Here is an 18,417-nt window from a genome sequence, read left to right as displayed (position 1 = left end):
TCTTTAACCACAGATTTACTCTCTCACAACTCTCATAATCACTTTTCACAATGGAAAGGGCACCTGTCCTGCTTACACAGTGATTGAGGCCAATACTTTCCACTCCTCTAATTTTAGGTCATTCAGTGACATTTAGTGTCATTATATCTTAATGAAGAAAATGATATGGATTAACTGGAATATCCCTGTCAAGTAAACAAAAATCATAAAGTTAATGCTCAATGTAAAGTTTGCTGCTCTCAGTGTTGATAAAGCGCTCCTCCCTCTAGTTACAAAAACTACAGTGCATGTGCAGATTGCCACGTAGTCCACCAGACTATGTGTGTGTGTGTGTGGTGCTGCAGCTTTGGTGCTCCAAGAGTAATGGAAACCCAGTATTTATGAAAGAGGAGAAAATATTTGAATTGTCTGTTTCTGTCATAGAGGTCTGAGCTGAGCTGAACCTTATTTGAATAGGCAGAGCTTTTCAAATGGGGGGAGGGAATAAGGACATGTTGGAGTGTGTTAATATGATGCACACGTTTATGGAGATTTAGAGGGGCAGAGAGGGATGCAGTGTAAAAGATGCACAGAACAGATCGGAGGAAGTCGGCCTCGCCCCACATGTTTTCATATATGTGTGTGGGCCCATTGCAAAGTGATGAGATCATACTGATCATATGGAAATAAACAGTTACATGCAAATAAGAAAAAAAGGGGAAAAAACTGAACCTGAACTCTGCACAGGTTTAAGCCCTGGACCAGTAACAGTGGATTTTATATCACAGCAATTTATTGGATATAATCTGCTGTAAATGTTTTAATGTATGCCTCACATCATTGGCAAAAGTGGGGAATGTTTGCCAGATGTTGAGTCAGTGATGAAACTAAAAAAATGGTGGTTTCATGGTAAATTTAGCATCATGAAGGGATGGACTTTTTTTCTTCCTTTTGAATTCAATGACGTGTCTAGTGCAGTAAACTCACAGTTTTCTACATATTCTACAACGCAGACATGGATTTATTTAAATTCCTTTAAAAAAAAGAAAATCAGGGTGAATTCCAGCAACGTGGACAAAAGAACTGGGCTAATTCCTTACAGATGTGCCTGTGAGTTGTGTACGGGAAGACAGTGCTGCCCTCTCTGGAAAGAGAAAGGCGTCTGCATGGAGAAAGCTAATGAATTACGAGTAAAAACACATCAGTGGCCTAGTACAGCTGGTTCTGACTGTCTGTCTGGTGTTCCAAGGAAGAGGAAGGAGGCAACTCAGGAACATGTGCGCATAGTTTTCCCCTCTCTGGAGGAACTGCTGGTATGCAGAATCACAGTAGTGGAAGTTAGTCATCCTCAAAGCAAAAACACAACCATGTCTAAGAAAAAAAATGTATTCATGGCTGATTTATGCTGGAAGGTTCAACTTGTAGACGGCATCTGCAAAGACAAAACAGGAACCAGGTTCAGAACTGTAGATGCATTCATACTGTGACTTAGTTTGGAAACAGTTTGGATTACTGTGACACAAAGTCTGTTGTCGAGCTGTTGCCATCCTCTGGTCTGCATCTCCCTATTCAGCGATCTGTGTGAGTGTACGTGCAGACTATACTTTATTCTCCGGCTCATTTGCCTTCACTTGGCTTTGATTCACACTGACAGTTTACACAAGCTGAAATGTTATCTCACGTGACTGAGCGATGATGTGTCCCATCTGGTATCCAAGAACAATACTGCTGGCTCAACTGTGATTTACAGCATGATTTAATCCGTCCACTCTATCATTAAATAGACCCAACTCTCAGACTTTAAAGTATTTTTAGCATACCGTACCTTTTTCTCAGCTACTGTTACACAGTCTAGATTTTCTCACAATGTTTTTAAAAACTTAATTAAACTCTGTCTGCATAAGGAGAAGTTATGTTTTTGACCTGTGGTAGTGCTGGGGAGCAGTACTTATTATGTTGGTTGCCATGTTGCATGTTGTTGTTCACACAAAGAATACAGAAGGCACTATTAAATATGTTATTGAACAACAATAACGGCTATAAGCACATTATTAACCCTGTTTTTGCATGAGAGGAAATAACTCTCCAGACCAGCAGGTGTCATCAGTTTGTGTTTTTTAAATTCTAGATTAAAATATTCTGATGTAGGTAAATGATCCTCACTTCTGTCTTTCTTCTTAGACATTGATTGAACTCGATGGCCAATCAGTGATCTCTCTAAGTGACCCTAAGCCGCCAATTCATCATGCTCAGTCTGCCAAAAATCTCCTGACTGGGGTGTGACTACAACCACAGAAGCTCACTGATGGCTCCACATTGACCAGTGGCCAATCATCACCTTTGGTGTGTAATGGTCCTTTTCTTTGGTGCTTTTAACCAAAGCAAAAAAAAATAATTTTGACAGCCACCTCTATGGCTAAATGCACAACAAAAAAGGCGTAGTATTATACATTTATACATACACCATGAATAAATATGGGGAAAATAACTAAAGCATATAAACTGTGTGACTTTTCAGGACCACCTTTTAACAGTGAAAGTGAACAGAGCTCTTTTTAATCTGGGGTTTCTGCTCAGCTGCAAGCAGATTAGATGTAGTGGGCAGTTTAAAAGTGGGTAAGTATACAACTGTGAACAAAGCATTCCTGAGAAGCTCTAAATAGCTCTCTTAATGTGTTTTTAGATTCCGTACGGCTGCATTTCACTTTTTTTAGTATCTTCTTAGTGCATTCAGAGGCTCTCATATACAGATGATCACTGCTGTTAATAGCAGAAGTCTTCCTTCCTGCTGTCAGATCTAAGTAGGTGGTAATTATGTGAACTTTACTCCTGCACTTATTATATTATATGGCATTTCTCACATCAAGTCAAGGTCTTCCTCGGCCTTTGCTGCCTCACCTTATTTTCCCTTTCTCTGCAAAATGAATCAAGATGTGTTTTATAACTAGGGCACATAGCACACCATGTGTTGCTTGTGCACTTGTTTTCCTTTTTCATTGTACATTTATTGGAAAAAAACAACAAATCTCATAACTACTCCTGAAAAAAAAAAATCTGTGTGACCGTTTGCTGTGGTTTAGCAGCAGCCACTCTGCGTTCAGTTGTGTAGATGCTAGAAAGAATTTCCTGGTTTGAGAAGACAGAGGAAAATGAAAACCTTAGTTGAAGTTTTCCAACCTATGCATTACACAGCTGGTTTAGTAAGAGGGTGGCGATTTGACTGGGCTGCAGCAAATGACTTATCTGCAGAGGAGCTGCCTCCAGATATCAAGTATCACCGCAGCCTCATTTCTGTTTTTCAGAGTTCACTAATTATGCCCCTATAGAAGACGCATGTGAGGAGTGTTTCACGTTTTCAGCACAGATCCAGTGCAGACAGAGCCGAGGCACAGCTGAGGTGGAGTTTGTGGGTAATGGTTTCCCAGAAGAAGACATGGGGCCATGAAAGAGTCATGTTTAGGTTTCTGAGATGCTCTTAGGCGGATGAGTGCAGAGACTTCTGGCAAAGTGTGTTGCAATTTGGCTGGGAGTTCATCCAACAGTCAGAGGAAAAACTGTTTATCATGACTTTTTGTTGATCTGGCAGAAAAAGAATACAGACGTTTCTGGCAGAATACAGACATTTCTAGCAAGTAGGTCGAATTATTCATATGCTGTCACGACAAATAAGATGACTTTGGTACATATGTTTGCATCTGTATTTGTTCTCTGTGATGGACAAAATAAGTTTAACCCCGTTTCAAATGGCCAGACTGATCAGTTATCAAACCTTCCTGACACTGATCACATATCCTGTGGTTATGTGAGCAGCAGAACCAGACTTGTATAAGAGAATAAGGAACTCCAAAAACCGAACTCCTCCCCCTTCTCCTCCTCCTCCTCCTCATCATCATCATCAGGGCATCTGCAGGCTTCAGGAGCAGAGAGATGAGTTTATACAGATACACAGAAACTTAACTCCTTCCTATAATGATGAAGAATATTTGAGTTAAAGTGTCACTTTTTTGTCTTTGTCTCGATCAGCCTCCGTTTGAGCACATGATGGGTTTACGCGCATTTGGCACTGCGCGTTACGCATACGCATGCGTCTATTTAGTTGTTTTTATCCTGCAAGCTGCTCAATCTCAAAGGAATCCGGGCACACAACAAGGAAGTGACCAAAGAGCGGCTCTCCGGCAGACACTGCAGTGGTCACACAACGGCAAGATTTTTAGCATTTTGAGTCAGGGCTCTGAGTATCAGCCAGCGAGGCGCAGGGGCGCACCTCAGGAGCAAGTGCAAGCGCGACCTGTCACCATCATCCAGGATACCCAGAGCCAGCCGGTGGCTGTCCAGCAGCCTCAGCAGGCTCAACAACCTCAGCAGCCTCAACGGCCGCCTTCAGACTCGCACAACCCCCGGAGTCTTCCTCAGCCGCTCCAGAGGCTCGTAAGAGGGCATGAGCACCGCCAGCGTCACCATGAGCGCACAGGGACGCAAGGGAGCAACAAAGTCAACGAGACCGAGGAGAAGGTCACAGTCAGCCCGCCTCTGCCCCGGAGACAAGACATGATGGTGGGTGATGATCCATACGACCCATACAAGTCCATCGACAGTGATAATCCATATTACAACTATTATGACGTTTACGAGAGACCGAGGCAGAGAAACAGACCCGGATATGGCACAAGGTATCATCAGTACGGTAAGAGTGGAGAAAGTGTTCCAAGACCACATTAACAAATGTAAAACGTGTCATGGTGGAAAATGTGTTCTTTATATGTGTAAATTATTGATTTATGTTGTTTTATTGAAACTTTAACTTGACATTTGCTGTAGGTCTCCCTGATCTTGTACCTGACCCCTACTACATCCAGGCCTCTGTTTATGCCCAGAGAGTCCCCATGTACAACCTGAGATGTGCAGCTGAAGAAAACTGTTTGTCAAGGTAATCCAGAGAGAGAGAGAGGAGTGAGAGTGAGAGTGAGAGTGAGAGGGGTGAGTGAGAGAGAGGAGTGAGAGTGAGAGGAGTGAGTGAGTGAGAGAGAGAGAGAGAGGAGTGAATGCACTGCGGTGTGATTCAGAGAGCTTTGAGCCATAACAACCACCTAAAGTGTTTGTGGGTGAGGGCTGCCCAGTGGAAGCATGAGATGAGGTAAAATTAACCAAATCCTGCCACTGATGGTGGAGAGTTGTGGAGAGGGGTGGAGTAGCGGATTTCTGTAAAAGTTTAATCATAGTTTGCCCTGGGAGAGAAAGCCCGAATGCTAAACACATTATCGAAAACTAACCCAAACAACCACGTGCCTCTGAGAGATTTTTTCCACCCACCATTTACACACAGACAGTCAACGTCTGATCCACCTCCAAGAGGTTATGTAGCAGCTTAGCGGTGTCACCGTGTCCACACATGAAAGTGTTTCTGTGTTCTTCTTTGTTTCCTGCTTCCAGCTCAGCCTACAGGTCAAGTGTCAGGGACTACGACACCCGGATGCTGCTGAGGTTTCCTCAGAAAGTCAAGAACCAGGGGACAGCCGACTTCCTCCCCAGCAGGCCACGCTACTCCTGGGAGTGGCACAGCTGTCACCAGTAAGTATGATGCCATGTCAGTGCTGTCCATCTCACCATCTACAGGAACAGACTTTATTTTATAGACTTTTTATACACTCTTACGCACTTATATATAGTAGCATAAACTCAGCCAAAGGTTTGTCTGATAATTTTATCATTCAGTGTTTAAAAAAAACCTTTGAGTTAAAAAAATCTTTCAAAAATGTTTTATTGAAAGCATTTTAGACACATCTCAGCTGGATTCTCTGTGACATATGACATAAAGAGTATTATGTTAAAGTCATTTAACCATACCAAGGGTATTTATAGAGGAAATTTTTGAACTTTATATGAAAACATAAATCAGTTCCAGGCTGAGATCTGAGGAGCAGAGACATGTCCAATCTGCCTACTTCTATGTCAGATGCCACATTTATCATGAGTATGAATGCAGGTCAGAGTGGTTGTATTTAACAGTGGTAGAATGGCACCCCCTGTTGAAGCACTCTTACCTTTGGCTGTTAACATATAGTTTTTTCAGAGTTTATTAATATACAGACGTTATGTGTGTTTTGGGACGTTTTGAACTGTCACCATAAAGACAGGAAATGACTGAACCTCTCATTTGCATTGCGTTCCTTTGCAACTTCAAAGTCAGACCTGGTAAAATAAAGTTGGAACATTTTGTCCCTTTACTGAGCTCATGGAGCAGTGCCGGGTTTCTTTTCCAGAGAAACTATCTCAGTCCATAGTTATGTTGTGACACAAGCAGCCCACTCGGCTGCTCCGCAGGATGGAGCTCGTCTGGCAGGGATCCAATAAACTCTTGATCTAGACTGTATAGATTTCTTTGTCAATGTTTTGCAAGTCGAGTGATGTTAAAATCCAGACTGTTTTGGTCTCACTAAACAAACTCGTTCTTTTAGATTGTGGAGGTAAACCAGACTCTGATTCACTGTAGGCCCTCATAACCATGTACATGTTAATTAAATGCTTGTGATGTTGTCACAGCGTTAGTCAGTGATGGAAACAATAACAGCCCCTGTCAGCTTCAGACTTTGCTGAGCTGTCACCCCACTGTGCTGCTGATCCACAGGCACTACCACAGCATGGACGAGTTCAGCCACTACGACCTGCTGGATGCCAGCTCCCAACGGTCGGTGGCAGAGGGCCACAAGGCCAGCTTCTGCTTGGAGGACACGTCCTGTGACTATGGATACTACAGAAGATATGCTTGCACCGCACACACCCAGGTCTCACAGCTGATACACGTTTGAGCCCTGAGTGGCTCTGCTGCACCTCAGAAAGACGAAGAGACAAACAACTATGTGACAATATAGTACACAGGGTGATCAATGGCATGACACACAATAATTTAAATTGTGCCGTGTTTCCATTGGAAGGGGTATAAAGTCACTTATGCAGCAGCTAAGAAAAGCTCTAAAAACAGAAACTACCTCCCAAACAATAAATGACAAAGATAACAAAGAAACTAAAGCTAAAAGAGAGAAAACTCTTCTAGACTTTCCTTTGTCAGGTGGCCAAAGCCTACATTTTATTGGGTATCTGCCGCCTCTTAATAAGTTCACCATCTGAACTTTATTAGGAAAAACAATTCCAGTGTGTGGTGTTTACAGCTTTGCTCGGCTTCCTCCAACTGCTACTACACTTACACAGGAGCCTGCAGTTTGTGTCAGAGCCACTTCTTCATTTAGTTCAAACTTAACTTGCGCTTATTTAAACAACCACCAGAGGGGGCATTCCTGCAGAAACACTGCTTGTCTAAAAGGCCACTGCTGTAAAATACACAGACATATCTCTCTAAATAGGCAAAAAGTCAGTGTAATATTTGAATCTTTTACGCTGGAGGACTTTTTGTTTTGCAGAAAAAAAGCAAAGCTAACATAAACAAGGCCTCTTTCTGTGGCAGCTGCTCTTCAGAGACCAGCCCGTGTGTTTACTTTTTGCATCAGTGAGCGCGGACAGTTATTTGTTGATTTCCTGTTTCTCCTTTAAAGATGAGTCCACCTGCTCCTGTCCCTCTTTTAGTATGAGAGTTCATTTTCTGTTATGTTAGGTGTTATTTTGACAGAGTGTTTTAATTCCATGTATTCTATTTTGTCGGCAGTGCATCTTAAATCACCCTCAGTTATGGTTGTAAATATTATTTCTTTCTTTCATGATCAAATCTTTACTTTAAGAAGTTTGTTTATATCGTGTTTGATCTGGATGCTGTCCATTGTGCAGGGCCTGAGTCCGGGATGTTATGACACTTACAACGCTGACATCGACTGCCAGTGGATTGACATCACAGATGTGAAACCTGGCCACTACACCCTTAAGGTTTGGTACAAAATCCAGATGGTGTCCTCTGAGGACACTAAACCCTTTTAAAGGAATTATATTTGTGTTGAACCACACTGAGTTTTGTACTGTTGTGTCTAATGTTTCTGTGTCTCTTGTCCCCACAGATCAATGTAAATCCTTACTATCAAGTGGAAGAATCAGACTACAGCAACAATATCGTGCGCTGTGATGTTCGCTACACGGGCAACTATGCCTACGTGTCAGGCTGTCACATGTCAACGTAAGTATCATGTCTGAGGTGACTCATAGTTATTCTTCTTCTTGAATTCTAATTCATTCTTATGCATGTTCATTTTTCAGATATTAAGAAATAACAGTCATCCACAGAGACCTGTTGTGTAAACGAAGAGGACTGCATATGAAGACATATAAAACATGCATTTTATTATTTAAGTTTTCCCACTCTAGGACACACAAGCAGAACCCATCTGATATCACGGTGGAAGTTAAATTCTTCTTTGCTTGTGTTGAAAAGCAGATTTTTTTTCACTTTTTTTGGGAAACATATTCTTATCTCAGCTTTTCTTTAGAATATTTTTCATTTCTACTGTATATGCTTGCATTTGTAAAATTGTAAAATCAGTGGTAAATAAGAGCTTGTGAAACATAAACCAGCTTGCCCTGACTACTAAGTCCATATTAGATATATCACAATGTTAAAGGTTGTTTAAAGGAAAATGTGTTTGTTATATATTTATATGCAATCAAGGAAACTCTGAAACTTTATTCAAAACCTTTTGAAGAAACTTACTTGAATAAAACATGGTGATAATGTAGCATTGTTTTAGCATAATCTGTCCTCATCAGATTCAGCAATAGATGTATACAGTACATCCCATAATAGATTATTAATGGTGAAACGGTGATTACACGATTGATGATGATCAATGGTGTTATTTCTTTCTCATCAGTGTCCGAGTGATCTACCTGAAAATAATTTGTTGAATGAAAAACTAGCCAGCCACAAAGATCAGTCAATAAAGCTGCGGGTTGTCATGAAGAAGGCTGGACACCCAACAAGTACATGACAGATCAGCAAAATTATTATTATTATTATTATATTTGTATATTATTTTTTCTTAGTAATAGTCAGCCCACATGCTACTTTTGTTTTTTTGGGTTTCTTTTTCAAAGTAAAGCAAGGATGGGTTCCAACAAATGATAAATTAACACCAAAAAAGAACACACACGCACATTTTAGCATCCGGGCAGCTGCCTGGGTGAATATATTGAATATTAATCGAGGACCACTCTTTGGTTACAAAATAAGTCTCACAGTATTTGATTGTTGCAAGAAAGTGAAACGTAATCGTACTTCCTGCAGGGGGCAGTGATACTGCTGGATGCGTGTGAGCTGCCGGAACAAGAAGACGAAGAAGAAGAAGAAGAAGAACTACCCACCAGCTGTGTGAATGTGTGTGTTTGTGTGAGTGAGTGAGTGTGTATTGACTATTACCTTTAAGAATATTATCTAAACACGATGCATCCAGTCAGAGTGTCGATTCCGTCGTTTCGATCAGAAAATAACTCGATCGAGAAAGGATACACGGTAAGCTGCTGCTCACAGATAACCTCTGTGTGTGTGTGTGTCGACTGCTCCGCTGCTGTCAACAGTTTTTAATGTGGACTCAGGTTATATCTGTGCCATGGAAATTATAAACAGGCGTAGTTTAAACGACATGTTTGACTGTTTATATACACAACATTTATACACTATGGATTTTAACTAAACTGCTTTATAGAGACTCGTTTTCTGTACTAGGAGGCAGACCTCACTGCCTAAAACCTCTGTATTCTCCTCTGTATAAATGATGTTTGAATGAGGTCAGACAAATCAATTATCTTTTAAGCCTTATGTTTTAAAGAGGTCTGTCTCCAGGCTTTTGAAATCACAGTGATCAGTCAGCATGTAGAGGAATTGTTTTGTCTAAAAAACCTAAATTAATGGATCAAATTCTACATTATCCAAGCAACTGAAGTTCATGGTCGATGTGTTCATTTACTGTGGCACGTTATACTGTTTTCATTTGTTATTTCACACAACAGTAAGAAATAACAGGATGCTTCAAATAGCTGATCAGAATCAAGAATTTAACAACCCAGTGTAATAATGTACAGTGATGTACTGTAACCAGGAGTTATGAGTCTACACTTAGTGATCAGACAGTCACTGATGAATAATCAAACAGACATTTTTGGCCAGTTGTTTAACATTATTACAGTATGACAAAATTAATAACAGCGCAAAAAGCAGAATGAAGGCAGTGAACAACACACTACTGGCTGGTGACTAGGGTTCCATGTCGGGAGGATTCTATAATCCTTAAATCCTTATTATAATCTTTAAAATAATAATCTAGCTGTTTATGTGGTCTGTCAGGTTCACAACAATACAAAAGTGTGTAGTAGGTCTGTTTGTCAGGAAAGATGACATCCACTAACACATACAGAGTTTCTGTATGTGTCCTAGAAGATGCGGTGTTTATACATCCTGTCTAGAATTACATTACACCTCTGCCGTCATTTATTTCCTCCCTAACACAACACTGGCAAGCACAGCAACGTGTGTGACGCTTTTACGAAAGAATCCAGTTGAGTGAGGGAAGTAGAGGACAGTCTGCTAAGGGATGTTAACTCTGACAGATCAGCAGCCAGATGTTTCCTCTTAGTGACATCAGCGTTCAACTGACAGATCCACAGTCAAACATCAAACTGAGCTGACCCGTTTGTTTCTTACAGGTCTTTAAAATCGATGTGCTGATGAATGGCAGACAGCACAGTGTTGAGAAGCGATACAGTGAATTCCATGCGTTACATAAAATGGTGAGAATTTACTGCATCCCTAAACCTCATTGTGAGGTTGTGACCATTTGTAAATGAATGTATGTGTTATTAAGAGATTCAGTGTAAAATCAAGAAGGAAATCACAGAATCAAATGAGTGACCATTGTGTGTTTGTGGTGGTTAACAAAGTTCACCAGACTAGTTTCCGGTTCTGCTCACATTGTGTCATGTCAGCAGCTGTAAATAATGAAATCTGCTGTCAAAGCAAAGTTCTCTGCAGCTTTTGTATTTACACCAAAACACTGTCTAGTTGTGGAGGTTTAAATGTCAAAAATATGTTGACTGTTTTTTTCCCCAGCTAAAGAAGAGCATCAAGCTGCCTGAAATCCCCTCAAAGCATGTCAGAAACTGGGTTCCCAAAGTCCTGGAGCAGAGGAGGCAGGGCCTGGAGCTTTACCTGCAGGTGCTGTGACACACATGCATTTCTCTGTAAACATAAAGGGATTTAAACAGATTAATTCAGAGCTCTTCATTTCTGTGCCGCTGCCTCATGCACATGTTTTGTCTGCTTCACAGACTATAATTATGGAAAATGAAGTTCTTCCAAAGATATTCCTGGATTTCCTGAATATCCGCCATTTTCCTTCAGTGCCAAAAACAGAAAGCTGTGGGTGAGTGGAAACCGCAGGTTTTCTTCAAAATGAAAGGCCAGCCTGTGGGTTTTTTTGTTTTTTTTGTTTTGGGAAAGTTTGTTGTCTGAACATTGGAGGACTCTGTGGCATAAAATTTATTTTTTCTTATTTTTTAAGGTCTTTTGATACAGAATCAGAGGGCTCAAGGTAAGTGTATGAAACATAGGAAGGCATTCATGTCTTTAGCATGTTTCTTTATTTGCTCCTAAACCTCCTGACTTCTCTTAAATTGCCCTTTTTTTTAGTAAACTTTCACATCAGCCGGTCCTGCTGTTTCTGAGAGACCCCTACCTGCTGCCATCTGCACACGGTATGCTCAAACCTTTTCTGTAACCAAGTTCCTCAGTGATATCCATAAAACGATCTTATTCCTCTCTAATGCTTCGCCTACACAAGTTAACTGTAAAACAACTAAAACAAACGTCTGCTTTACTTCCAGATGCTTTTTCTAACGTTGTGATTGAAGGTGTGATACATGGAGTCTTCTACCCAGACCTTCAGCCCAGGTAGAGCCAAGTTTGACACAACACTACAAAGGGATGCTTCATCTAATCACACCATTTTAGGTGTGCACCAAGAAGAACATAACATGTTAAAATATGCTGAGCCTCATTTACATTTCCCAAAGCACATAACAAACTCCGTTATTTTTGTCTTTAAATAAATCACAGCATTTAAATGTATATACACTAAAGTCAAGGTAAAAATGTCTGTCAGCTATTAAACTAAACTACATGTGAACCACTTCAGTAGATTAACTTATGTTTTATGATAGAATAATCAACATAATTACACAAAGGTGATGCATATTTTTTAATGTGGAAAAACTGGAAATAGAAAATAGGCTTATCAGTGTTTTTTTCTGGAGTATATATTTAAATATTATAAATGATATTTTGGCTCTGGAAAGCCAGACGTTTTCCAGTGGCAGAGGACTTTATTTGTATTTGGCCTGTACGGACAAAGCACAGGGCTGGATTGTGGTGCAGGATTGTCTCCTAAAAACAGGGAGGTGGCACTCCTATTGTAACACCAGTCATGTGTATATATGTGTTTTTTCATTTGTTACAAGCTGCTAAATGAAGCGTGGGACAACATGGGCAAACTTAAGCATATGCGCGTGTGCATTCTGGTTAAGTTGACGGCTACGTGTCAGGGTGGAAAAGATTTGGCCTTTATAAATAGATTGCGGCAGTGATGCGGACCTTGCTTAGTGCTAGTGAGCTTCACAGGGTTGCTCATGATGAGCCCGAGGTGTTGGGTGTAAATGACACTATGACAGACAGCATGTGGCAGAAGTTGTAGAAAATATAAGGATCAGCTCAAAATACAGGGTGCTTCTCCTTTTCTCATTTCCATTTTTTTGTTACATTTACTTCCCTTTTCTCCAACAGATCCTCCAATTAAAAAAAAAAAATCTAAGACACCTGAATCTAGTTGTAATCTGTGGAGAATAAGGTCAACCCATGAAAAATAATCACCTTAGTATTTATCAGATCAATGTCCTTTAAATGAAAATTTATTAGTTTGAGGATCATGTAGATTTATATTCTAATAACACTCAAAGACCAGTGTCACTAACACCAGTTCATTTTTATTAAATGTTGAATTTACACAGGCCAGTTGTGATGTTGTAGTCGACGCACAATGACTCGACGTGTAAAGGGATACAGAGGCTGCTTTGTTCTACAGATAATTTATAAAACAAGTAATTTAAGGAGTTAGTAAGATGCTGTGCAATATGAAACAAACTAGTAGTCTGTACTTTTTTAATGGTCTTCAAGTGTAGAACACTAAATGACTTGTGAAACATTACCTTTCATCTGCCTTGTACAGCTTTCTAATGTGACTGGACCTCCACTGCACACTTGTACCGAGTGAAATAATGAACCTCTATGTTTAATCAAACTAAAGTCATCTGGTAGATTTCAGTGTCTTTGTGTTGCCTAATGACTATGTGATAAACTTCTGTGCCATAATAACAAACTACAGTAAACACAGGAAGTCTACTGTAGCACTTTAACATGTAAAATACTGACGCCAATAAAATCCATTATTTCCACAAACCTTCTGTTCTAAGACTCATTAAAATTCGCAAACATACACAGCAGGTGCCACCATAAGCTCTTTATTAGAAAAGTGTCCTACAAAAGGTTGCTGATAGACAAGCTTATGGGTTTGTGTCAGTTTAAGTCACATTGCAGCATAAAACATCATGAACTCATTTAAAACAGTGAATCTCCACATAGTCTGTATGGCTGTAAACATGGTCTTTCACATTTGGGCCCAGCTGTTCACCTGAAACATAAAACCATTCCTCCATCAGTCACATCTTCACACACCTTATTCAAAACTAAGCAGCATTATTCCCTTTCTACAGTTCCCATTGAATATATCATGCCTTGTACCTGTTATACGGCCATTATTTTGTCAACATATCTTGTAAGGTTGTCTTGTGGTTTGTCAGCAGCTCCAACTTGACCTCAGATTTATGATTTAAAGCTATGACAAAATACTGGCTTTATGTTCGATGATAATCTGGAATGGCAAATATAAAATTAAAAATAATTTCCTGCCTGGGCAGCACCGTCCCAGTGTAGTAACAGTCCACAACACACACACACATGATTGGAATGTGTGTGATCAAGCGCCTGTAGGCACAGCAAGTCACTGGCATCAACACATCTTTGGTTCGAAGGCTTTACAGTTCTCCGTGCCCAACTTCGTCTTTGAGCCGTTCATCCTGGTTGGCCTCAGCCTGTGGTTCTTTCATGTTAGCAAAGGCTACTTCTCTTGTCAGCTGCTCCAGCGGAGGAAGACCCACTGCCAGGTTTCGCATTGCAATCGCTGTCATCAAGAAGCTAGAAGACAAGAGGGCAGAGTTACAACACAGTCTGCGATACTCTCTGTGTTGCAAATGTCGGCTGGCACTCACCTCCTCCGCATCGTATAATACTTTTTCACTGCAAAGCGCTCCAGCCGCTCCAGCACACCAGCCTCCCTGCGTTTCTTCACCTCCTTCAAACGACGCTGTCTCTTCAGGAACAGCTGCACAATGGGGTCAGTGGCATTGGCCTCTGACCCTTCATCGTCTGGAGCCATGAGAGGCTGCAGCTCAGGAGGAAGAGGCTCCGTTTCTGTGGGCAGATGCTGACACGTCAACATGCCGGCCAGTAGACCTGGAGCCATTTTACAGAGGAGCACAGCAGTCACCTGTTCCATTGCGAACACGCTCCTGAAGCTCGAACAGCTTGGTGAAGTTCTCCAGCAGAGCCGCCTCTGTGGTGTTTACATAGATGTACATGTAGCAGGAGGGTCCTTCAGACACGGTGTACACCTTGTGATAAGCCCCAGCAGGAACCTACAGACATTTACAGAGCATAAGTAAGATGCCTGTCCAGGTTGAAACAGGAAAGACGTAAACAGTGATAATGACGGTGTGTGGCTGTACCTGTATCTGCTCACCAGGCTGCAGGGTGTGGTTCTTCTTCTCCTCCACCACCTCAACGTTCACCTGACCCTGCAGCACATGGATGCTCGTGTTTCCCAGATCTTCACTCACAAAGTTCTCTAAGTGGAGCCCTACAAGGCAGCATAACTGTCAGCACAGATACCTAAGTGTAAACAAACTACATTCATACTAAAGAAAGACAGGTTTGTAACCTGGGAAATCAGCAATAAAGACGACCTCAGTCTGATTGTCCAAACTGCCTTCAATCTCTTGGAACTTTGTCCTCCAAGGTGAGAGGTCCACCAGCAGAGGCATCAGCCACGGGTTTGGCTGAAAAGGTGACCATTCAGCCTTCACAACGTCCACACGAGGATCAAAAATCCTTAAAAAAAACAAAACAAATGTAATCTCTTGTCTTTTCATCATGATTTTTAGAAAATAACAAGAAAAGCTCTCCTGTACCTTTGCTGGAAGCGATCGTTGATGGACACCCAGATGTCAAAGTAGATTTCTGGATCAGAGATATTGTAGCGAGGCAGGAACTGATTGAGACATGTGGCATACTGCTTCAGCATGTCTCCGTGGTCTTTCCAACGGCGGCTCTGCGTGAACACCTACAGTACACAGATAAAACATGAAGACTCCTAAGTTGGGTTTAGCGCATATTTGTGCTGAATATATGACTGTGTGTGTGACTCACCCCTGGGTTCAGATATCCAATTTCACCTGTTCTTCCATCTTTGTAGGTGATCTTAACGTGCTGATGACTGCGTGAGTGAACCATCATGTCCCACGAGTAGCCGTACAAGCCATTGGTCCAGTTGTTGTAACCCTAAACAAAAAAAAAATCAAGATAACTTCACCAAAGATCTTTAAGGACGCCACCAACTCTTCAGGTTTTTTAGAATCTAAATGTGGGCGTATTTAGTTTTTTGTAACTTCTGCTGACAACACCAACCAGATCTGTTTGCTGTAGATCAATGACTGTTGACTCTGATTGAGCAACTGGGGCCTTGTTTAGACTGATGTTAGAAAGATCTGGAAAGTCCAATCAGATTTCAATAAATGCTCTTCAGTCAAGACACTGAGAGACATTTCTGAAGAGGCAGAGCTATAAGCTACTGTTGAAAAGCCACATCTCCAGTGTCACTGCACACCTACTGCCACATTACCACAGCAACTCTTGTAGACAGGCTGGTGGTGTCTGGGTGCAGACCAGTCTGACCTGATTCCTTGCCAATATTAGTATGGACAGTCTAATGTAAAGAATCAAATCTGATTTGCCTGAAGTCAGTCCCGACATTGTAAAATATAAACAAATCTGTCGTTTAGCCAACTCTGTTCCTAAATGACCAACCAAGACATACCTGTGTAATAAAGTGGGAGTAAGGCAGGAAGAACTGTTCAACTATGTAGAGAATAGTAAAGATGGCTGCCAGTTTGTGCTTCAGTCTCAGTTTGGAAGCTGTGGCTGCAGCTGGAGTCCCCTGCTGTTCAGTACTGGTGCTTTGTGCCTCAGGGTAAATACAGGAAGTGCTTTGTTGGGTCTCAGGTGTGGTGACTGGTAAGACTGCCTGGAGGAATGATGGGAAACGAGCAAAGAATCTTCTAGGCCAGTCAGGGTAGCAAAACAGAGGGCTGGTGGCCAGCATTGTGTAAGGAAACATTCCTGAGGAAGATGAGATTTAAAAAAAAAGTGAATTAAATGAAGAGTTTACAGTGTTCCTGCGATGGCAGCAGACTTACCGATACTGAACAGCTGAGAGTTCATACAGTGGAAGTAGGAGACAAAGAAAAATGCTACAGGCCGCGTGGCATCAAAAAACAGCAGGTAGCCTGCGGTCAAATCCAGAAAAAGACCGCCTCCGTGCACCACAAGCAGGCTGACCAACTCCACGGGAAGAATCACTCTGAAGGAAATACAGCTTGATCAGAGCTCTGAGACACAACAAGCTGCGGATACAAGCTCATAAATGATACCTACTTAAAAGGATCAAAAAGCCAATGGTGAGCCAGGTATGACATGGAGTATCCTCCTACCCAATCAGAATCCAGCTTTTTGATTCCAGCGATGAAGTACACTATAAATATCTACAGAGAGAAATGATTAGATACCCAAGTTTATATTCGCTTTAAAGCCAGTTGAGTCGTTCATGTACACACCTGTGTCCTCAGCAATGTGTAATTCCACAGAGGCACATGAGCATTTCTTATGGAGGGTCTCCGCCAGCCATCAACTGACCTACAAATACACACAGGCATAAATGACAGAAACAAATGAGCATAACATGACGCAAGACCGGTTAAGTCATCTCACCAGTATCTGTTGCCGTCCATGAGTGTGAGCTGAAATCCAATCAGACCATAAAGGTACGAGTGGTTGTTCCAGGCCGTTTTATCCAGGAAGAAGATGTACCAGTATGTTGAGATGAACATGAGGCAGGAGAGGCGGTAGAAACAGCCGAGCATGATCCCCAAGGCGCCTTTAAACATAAACACACAATTCAATAAGAACAACTCTGGGTAAAAAGACATGGCAGACAAACATATCACTACTGTGCAGCCATCTGGAAGTTTAAAGATGGGAAACTACAGGATCACAGACAGAGCATGCCTGTCTAGGCTCCCTTTTCTTTGAGAGTGTGACCCACCGAGGAACATCACCATATACACCAGGTACATCCAATCTAGTGGCAGTGGCTGTAGAAAGTTAAAGAGGGGGAAGCGACACACGGGGGCCCCGTCCAGGTACTTGTAGTCCAGGTGGCTGAGGCCGCGCTCCTGTGTTACATCTATAGCCATCACCAAACCTGCAAGAAAAGACACAGGATGTCAAGGGACGCTCTTTTTGTTTTTACAACAAGCCTGAGCATTAACTTACCAAACATGCAGCGGAAGATGCCCAGAGAGGCAGGGTCAGTGGGACGGTTCAGGAGGGTCACCAGGTTCTTCCATGAGGACAGGTCCTCCTTCTTGAAACCAAAGATCTGTTCCATTTTGGTTTTGGTCTGTGGTTTCTCTGTTTTAGGAGATGCACGCTGCTCAGTTTGTTCCTGTCCATCACCGCTGACAAGAGCATCTAAAATTTAAAGGTGGGTACAAAGCAGGTCCATGAAGAACAAGAAGTCTCTGCTCTTATGTGCACAACAACAAACAGTTAACAGCGGGGCGTTTGTTTGAAGCTCTTACTGGTTACGTTACATAAACAACACACCGTCTGTCGCTGTGGCCTCACCTGCAATAGCGTCTGTCGCCTCCATGTTAAAAAGCTGAGGTTTGGTCGGGGACAGGGGCTCTCTCTGCTGTCCCTGCCCCGGGTGGATTTGTCCTGTGTGGTCACGTCAATGAAACGGACCAAGTTTACGTGTCACAGGCAGCACGTAGGTGCTTGTCGGCGAAGGAGAGAAGGGGGAGGAGGAGGAAGAGGAGGAGGAGGATGGTTTGGAATGTTGTGAAAGAGGCGATTGTTTCTTATTGGCGGATTTTTTAGTGACCACGCCCACCAGAAATACCTTCTCATACGTCACTTCCTGGTGTCATTTCCAAAGCAATAAAATAAAATAAAATAAAACATATATTTTAAACACATAGAAAAAGCCTATGTGGAAGAAATAA

At 41.8% G+C, this 18,417-nt stretch overlaps 3 protein-coding genes across 4 annotated transcripts; 2 read left to right on the top strand and 1 right to left on the bottom strand.

Moving 5' to 3' along the window:
• The first annotated feature begins 3,844 nt into the window (after positions 1 to 3,844).
• On the top strand, positions 3,845 to 8,486 carry loxa (lysyl oxidase a). The gene is made up of 7 exons (XM_028417250.1): positions 3,845 to 4,663; positions 4,798 to 4,906; positions 5,410 to 5,547; positions 6,605 to 6,761; positions 7,756 to 7,851; positions 7,980 to 8,095; positions 8,176 to 8,486. Exons 1-7 carry the CDS (start codon positions 4,018 to 4,020, stop codon positions 8,180 to 8,182), a joined length of 1,269 nt encoding a protein of 422 aa, XP_028273051.1. The 5' UTR covers positions 3,845 to 4,017; the 3' UTR covers positions 8,183 to 8,486.
• A 755-nt stretch (positions 8,487 to 9,241) lies between these two features.
• Positions 9,242 to 13,417, top strand: snx24 (sorting nexin 24). The gene is made up of 7 exons (XM_028417300.1): positions 9,242 to 9,424; positions 10,615 to 10,698; positions 11,018 to 11,122; positions 11,236 to 11,330; positions 11,469 to 11,498; positions 11,597 to 11,661; positions 11,791 to 13,417. Exons 1-7 carry the CDS (start codon positions 9,356 to 9,358, stop codon positions 11,859 to 11,861), a joined length of 519 nt encoding a protein of 172 aa, XP_028273101.1. The 5' UTR covers positions 9,242 to 9,355; the 3' UTR covers positions 11,862 to 13,417.
• Positions 13,418 to 13,463: 46 nt separating this feature from the next.
• On the bottom strand, positions 13,464 to 18,231 carry ggcx (gamma-glutamyl carboxylase). Of its 2 annotated transcripts, XM_028417219.1 has the most exons (16): positions 18,038 to 18,231; positions 17,684 to 17,881; positions 17,454 to 17,612; positions 17,120 to 17,285; positions 16,966 to 17,044; positions 16,787 to 16,893; positions 16,549 to 16,712; positions 16,170 to 16,471; positions 15,503 to 15,634; positions 15,265 to 15,416; positions 15,015 to 15,184; positions 14,803 to 14,933; positions 14,565 to 14,712; positions 14,287 to 14,488; positions 14,050 to 14,212; positions 13,464 to 14,018 (listed from the first exon to the last, which is right to left on the bottom strand). In XM_028417219.1, the coding sequence occupies exons 1-15, from the start codon at positions 18,060 to 18,062 to the stop codon at positions 14,053 to 14,055; spliced, it is 2,295 nt and encodes a 764-aa protein (XP_028273020.1). In that variant the 5' UTR covers positions 18,063 to 18,231; the 3' UTR covers positions 13,464 to 14,018; positions 14,050 to 14,052. The 2 variants fall into 2 exon arrangements, with proteins under 2 accessions (XP_028273020.1, XP_028273019.1); XM_028417218.1 differs by having other exon boundaries at positions 13,464 to 14,212.
• Positions 18,232 to 18,417: the final 186 nt, after the last annotated feature.

The sequence above is a fragment of the Parambassis ranga genome, chromosome 12 (genome assembly GCF_900634625.1).
Source record: "Parambassis ranga chromosome 12, fParRan2.1, whole genome shotgun sequence".
Classification (NCBI taxonomy): domain Eukaryota; kingdom Metazoa; phylum Chordata; class Actinopteri; family Ambassidae; genus Parambassis; species Parambassis ranga.
This window is presented reverse-complemented; position numbering and strand designations above follow the sequence as displayed.

Bases quoted from the DNA above. Each gene is read 5' to 3' on its own strand.
- loxa (XM_028417250.1), top strand. From the start codon at position 4,018: ATGATGGGTTTACGCGCATTTGGCACTGCGCGTTACGCATACGCATGC. The intron at 4,664-4,797 runs GTAAGAGTGGAG...CATTTGCTGTAG, and splicing joins CACAAGGTATCATCAGTACG to GTCTCCCTGATCTTGTACCT. The intron at 7,852-7,979 runs GTTTGGTACAAA...TTGTCCCCACAG, and splicing joins CTGGCCACTACACCCTTAAG to ATCAATGTAAATCCTTACTA.
- ggcx (XM_028417218.1), bottom strand. From the start codon at position 18,062: ATGGAGGCGACAGACGCTATTGCAG. The intron at 16,472-16,548 runs GTAAGTCTGCTG...CATCTTCCTCAG, and splicing joins CTCTCAGCTGTTCAGTATCG to GAATGTTTCCTTACACAATG. The intron at 14,713-14,802 runs GTACAGCCACAC...AAATGTCTGTAG, and splicing joins AGCCTGGTGAGCAGATACAG to GTTCCTGCTGGGGCTTATCA.
- snx24 (XM_028417300.1), top strand. From the start codon at position 9,356: ATGCATCCAGTCAGAGTGTCGATTCCGTCGTTTCGATCAGAAAATAAC. The intron at 11,331-11,468 runs GTGAGTGGAAAC...TTATTTTTTAAG, and splicing joins CCAAAAACAGAAAGCTGTGG to GTCTTTTGATACAGAATCAG. The intron at 11,499-11,596 runs GTAAGTGTATGA...CCTTTTTTTTAG, and splicing joins ACAGAATCAGAGGGCTCAAG to TAAACTTTCACATCAGCCGG.